At 53.2% G+C, this 5281-nt stretch overlaps 1 protein-coding gene across 1 annotated transcript; it reads right to left on the bottom strand.

Annotated features, from left to right (window-relative positions):
- Positions 1–2257: 2257 nt before the first annotated feature.
- On the bottom strand, positions 2258–5025 carry LOC123162137 (cyclin-B1-5). Its single transcript, XM_044579962.1, has 9 exons — positions 4770–5025; positions 4390–4498; positions 4202–4292; positions 3849–4067; positions 3647–3745; positions 3315–3563; positions 3030–3188; positions 2730–2908; positions 2258–2643 (listed from the first exon to the last, which is right to left on the bottom strand). The coding sequence occupies exons 1-9, from the start codon at positions 4828–4830 to the stop codon at positions 2499–2501; spliced, it is 1311 nt and encodes a 436-aa protein (XP_044435897.1). The 5' UTR covers positions 4831–5025; the 3' UTR covers positions 2258–2498.
- Between the last annotated feature and the right edge of the window lie 256 nt (positions 5026–5281).

Here is a 5281-nt window from a genome sequence, read left to right as displayed (position 1 = left end):
ACTCCAACTAGGGAAGGTGGGAAACCTACTCCTACTGGGAGTAGGACCCCCCCCCCTTGGGCGCGCCATAGAGAGGGCCGGCCCTCCCCTCCTCCACTCCTTTATATACGGGGGAAGGGGCACCCCATAGACGCACAAGTTGATTGTTTAGCCGTGGGCGGTGCCCCCCTCCATAGATTTCCACCTCGGTCATATCGTTGTGGTGCTTAGGCGAAGCCCTGCGTCCATAACTTCATCAACACCGTCATCATGTCGTCGTGCTGACGAAAATCTCCCTCGACCTCAACTGGATCTAGAGTTCGTTGGACGTCACCGAGCTGAACGTGTGCAGATCGCGGAGGTGCCGTACGTTCGGTTCTAGGATCGGTCGGATCATGAAGACGTACGACTACATCAACCGCGTTGTCATAACGCTTCGCTTTCGGTCTACGAGGGTACGTAGACAACACTCTCCCCTCTCATTGCTATGCATCACCTAGATAGATCTTGCATGATCGTAGGATTTTTTTTGAAATTACTGCGTTCCCCAACAGGCCACTCTAAAAATGGTACCCTGGAGTACTTGGGGGACAGAGTATGGGAAAAGGTGAAGGGATGGATGGAGAAACTTTTATCGGCTGCGGGTAAGGAGATTCTTATAAAATCAGTCGCTCAAACAATACCAGTGTATTCCATGTCATGTTTCAGGCTGCCAAGGGGACTTTACGAGAATGTCACAACAATTATTCGTCAGTTCTAGTGGGGAAGCAAAAGAGGGAAGCGCAAACCAACTTGGGTTGCATGGGATGTTAGGACCACTCCCAAACATATGTGCGGGCTTGGTTTTCATGATTTGGAGCTCTTCAACCTAGCTTTATTGTCAAGACAAGCCTAGAGGTTACTGAATGATCCTGGTTCTTTGAGTGCAAGATTGTTGTGAGCCATATATTGAGTGTACCAGAGATACCTTGCGAAGTTTGCAATCTGTTCCTCCTTCCCGGCCTTGGTGATGGTGAGAGTTTCCGGCGGCGCTTGGCTCGTCGGATCGAGGTGGTGCGCCATCTGGGCGACCTTGATTTGTGGCAGCACGATGGCTTTCCACATGAGGAAATTGTTCCTCATGAGCTTCTCCTGCGGTAGTGATCCAAGGGAGAAGGTGGATGTGGAGGCGAGGGAGGTAGTGAGCGCACTCATGGTGCTGGGTTGGGTGGAGGCCGAAGTCATAGCGAGGCGAGGTTTTGGGGAAGACTAGATGCGATCTCTTCTCGATCAAGATGCTCTGATTACCATGTAAATATTGTGGGAAGAGTTAAACACTTTTCTCGGGCCGCGATTGTATTTATATTAGGGATGCCGTGGCTTACAAGTCTAATGATCGAGAGATCGATCGTGAAGTAACAGGAGAAGGTCGGTACATGAGGAGATAAGCAGAAGTAGAGATAGGAGAGGATTCCAACATGTATGACTTCCTCCATTGCACATTCATCACTCGGCTCAGATCTATTTGTTCAATGCCCCCCCCCCCCCCCCCCCCCCCCACCACCACCACCTTCCTTGAGAAAGAGATAGATCAGAGTCGTCGCAAGTTGTGTCTTTAATGTTTATTGTTGAACTTGCCTGGTTGGCTGTTTGTTTGGGATGTTTGAATCTGTGGCCTGGTGGCTTTATAAAAAGAGATTGGCGCCAACCAGTCGGGAACGCACCTCCTGTATGGGATTCCAGACGTCCATTAAGAATTCTTCCTTCGCCAGATCAAGTTGCCCAAAAACATCATCTAAATCGTCCGGGTTGCAAGCCCCAGAGTCGCCGATCGCTCATCCGAAGGAGCCATAGCGAATAAGAAGCTAGCGACGTTGAACTCCGTGGAGGCGAGTTTCATCGAGAGGAGGTCAAAACACCTCGTTGGCCCCGATATTTAGTTGGTTCGAGTCAGGTCATAATGTTAAGGGACTGCGAAATAAACTTGAGAATTATGTTAATTCTAGCAATGAACTCAATTTTCTCCTGGAAAGAATCTGTCCTCTTTGCTCCTTTTTTTTTCCTGAGCGGCAGTTTGAGCTGTGTTTTTCGCAATGCAAATTACTTGCCATGGGAAAAATGTTCGCTCTTGAGATGGGAAAAATGTTTTTTGTGGCTAATGTTGCTGCATTTTTTTGGAGGAGGCCAGGCGCTGAGATTAAGTACAAAATCAGGCAAGTTCCATCCAAACAGTGGAAGGCAAACAAAAGAAAAAACTGGATAACTGTAACAAACACAAACTGAACCAAGACCACCGAGAGAACATGAACAAGAATACTTTGAATTCGATTCAAACTAGAGTAGTATGAATTGTTGTTGTTACACTCAGAGTAAGTAAACCCAGCTCTCTTGATTCGAAAGCCAAGCAAATCGCTAAAATATATGATATGAATGAACTCAATATAATTGTTGTTTACACCCTGGTGTATCATATCAGACAGTAACACAGTAAGTAACCAAGCTTTCAAGATCGAAAGCCGAGCAGCAATTCCTAAAGCAGACTAGGCCAGGCGCTGAGGAGCGGCCACTGCTGGGGCGCGCAGGGACACACGCCCGTACTGCTCACACGAGTACTTCTTGTAGATGGCCTTGAGCTTGCTGTCCGGAGCAGCTGCGTGTGCCATGACCAGCATCTTTGCAGGCTCCCTGAAAACCAACAAACAGATAGAATTTCCATTCAGCAAAGTTGATCAGGCAGGTACAACAGAGGGACAGGTGAATGGATCACTCACAGGAGCTGCGGTTCAGCGAATCCGGTGTGGTGCTTGAGGGTTTCAGTCCAGATGGGGCTTCTTTTCAGCGTGCACCGGGCAGCGTACACGGCAGAAGCTGCCACCAGCGAGGGGCGCACCGTCACCAGGCCGTACTCCATGAGCGCCAATTCGGCGAAGAAGAAGATCATATGTTCAAGCTGCGTTCAACAACAAGAACAGGAGGAAACGAAATTCAGCATACGCACGACGCAAATTCCATGGCACATGCAACTTCAGAGATTCAGAATCAAAATGCAGCTGGTCTTTTAATCTTTTTACCTCCTTGTCGCTCCCGGCGGCCTTGGCGAACCGCACCAGGAAGACGTACGGGGTGGGGACGGTGAGGTTCCACGCCATGCTGTTCAGGATATTCTTCTCCATGGACAGGATCTGCTGCCTCGAGTAGGAGTTATCGGCGATGGATATGAAGTCGTTTACCTGCAGACAGACACTTCAGATTCAGCGTTCGTTCACAGGCAGACAAGAACAGATTGAGGCAGCTACTGGAAACGAACACCGATCGATGGATGCAAAGGGGGTGAGAGAAAGGGTTTGGCCATATACCTCAGGGGCCCAGATCTCCTCGTACTTGCAGGCGATGAGCATGGCCGCGATGCCGACGAGCTGCAGCTCCCGCCGCGGCACCGCCTGCAGGGACAGGAAGCGATCGATGACGTAGATCGTCAGGTACATGCTCTCGGGCATGAGCTCGAACTTGTGGGTGACTTCCACTAGCCAATCTGTCAGGATAGCCCTCATCTTGGGGTTGATCTCAGTCTGGCTGCCCATGTAATCTATCGGCCGCCACTCGTGCTGCAACACAACACAGATTGGTGAACATCGTCAGAACAGTTGCTTGCAGAAATCCTGAAGTGGGGGAAGGTTCGCGGTTATACCTGTGCCTCCTTGTAGTATTTGTAGATGTCGCCGATGTAGTCGACGACGGCAAGCTCGTTGTCGCCGTCGAGCTTGTCAATATCGTCGATTGAGGCCTCCTGCCATTCACAAGAAGACGCGAGCAGAGTTAAGGCACTACTGGGATGGGCAGTAAGAACAGAGACAGAGAGAGGTGTTGGTTGGATGGGCCGGGTCGCTCACCTTGGACCGATGGTTGAGCACGGTCGTGAGGGTGTGGACGACCTTCTTCCTCGAGGTCTTGGGGGCAGAGACCTCTGATGGCTTCCTGGTTTCGTCGGAGCCGGTGACGATCTTGGCGGCTGCCGGCTCAGGGCGAGGGACGGCGGCGGGCTTGACAGGGACCTTCTTGGCCACCGGCTTCGGCGCGGCCCGCGCTGCTGGAGGAACAGCTACGCCGTTCTGCAAACCACGAAAAGAAATCGATTCAGATTAGAATCCATCATCAAGAAATCGCTTTCGAAATCCATCATCAAGAAATTGCCTTCGAGGCAAGGCGTGCAGGATCGGAAAGGGGGCTCGGCTCGTGTCCGTACCTTTGATGGCTCGGCCTGGGCCTTCTTCAGAAGCTGAGCGCCGAAGCTCCTGGTGATCGGGCGATTGATCCCCGCCGGCAGCTGGATCTTGCTGTTGCAGCGAACAAGAACGGATTCAGTTCAGGACAGAGAACGGGAGAAAGAAAAGCAGGACGGGATTCGATCCTTGCGCTGATTGATTTCCTTACCCGTCGAGGACGTGGGCGTGGACGACGTTGCCGATGTCCCCTAGCGCCCGCCTGTTTCCTCCGGGAGCGGGGCGGCCGGCGGCGGCGCCCTTCTGCTTCCCTGCGGCACCTGGACATCACGAAAGATAAACATGAGTAAAGATCAAGGAATCGCTTGTTTGACACACGGATCGGGCAAGAAACTCGCACGCATCAGACTGCGCTGGTTGTAAACACAACTAAAAATCCGATCTTGGCGGATCAGACTCGCGAGACGAGCAGATCAAGAACTCGAACGAAACAAGCCGCAAGAAACCTAGCGGTGCAGGAGTCGTTCCCGACGCGGCGCGGCGAGAAAGGGAGATTCGGCGGGCGGGCGGGCGGGCGGGCGGGCGGCTCACCTCTGTTGACCGCCGGCTGCGGAGCGGCAGCCGCGTTCTGCTGGTTGTGCCTGGTCGCCATGGGTCGCGCTTGTTCCGGCTCCGTTCTAAGACCCCGAGAACCGGCGAGGCGCTGCTACTCCGGCGAGCTCCCGAGCGGAACAGGGCGGGGCGGCGGCCTCCGACTCGTCCTGCGGCGGCGGCGCTCGTCGGGTTGGGGTTGGGGTTGGGGATTGGATTGGAGGGGGGCGGGGAGGGGCGGGGGCTGGTGTGGAGGACGGGGCAGGAGGAGGCTGGGGATTTATTTCGGACCGGCCTCCAACGGTCGGCAGATCCGACGGCTGGGATCGATCGGGAGTCCGGGCACGGGAACTAGCCGTTGGGGGCTACCGTTCATGGAAAGTTTTTACCGGTGGGTGGATCCGTGGGTGGCATACGTAGCACGGCAGTAATTTTTTGGTTGCGTTCTGTGGCGGCGGTTTGAATCCTTCTCCGGAAAGGAAAGGAAAACTCGCTCTACGCGTCTCGTGCTG

The sequence above is a fragment of the Triticum aestivum genome, chromosome 1A, assembly GCF_018294505.1.
Source record: "Triticum aestivum cultivar Chinese Spring chromosome 1A, IWGSC CS RefSeq v2.1, whole genome shotgun sequence".
Taxonomy (NCBI): Eukaryota; Viridiplantae; Streptophyta; class Magnoliopsida; order Poales; family Poaceae; genus Triticum; species Triticum aestivum.
Note: the sequence above shows the minus strand (reverse complement) of the source record. Positions and strands in the feature narration are given on the sequence as shown.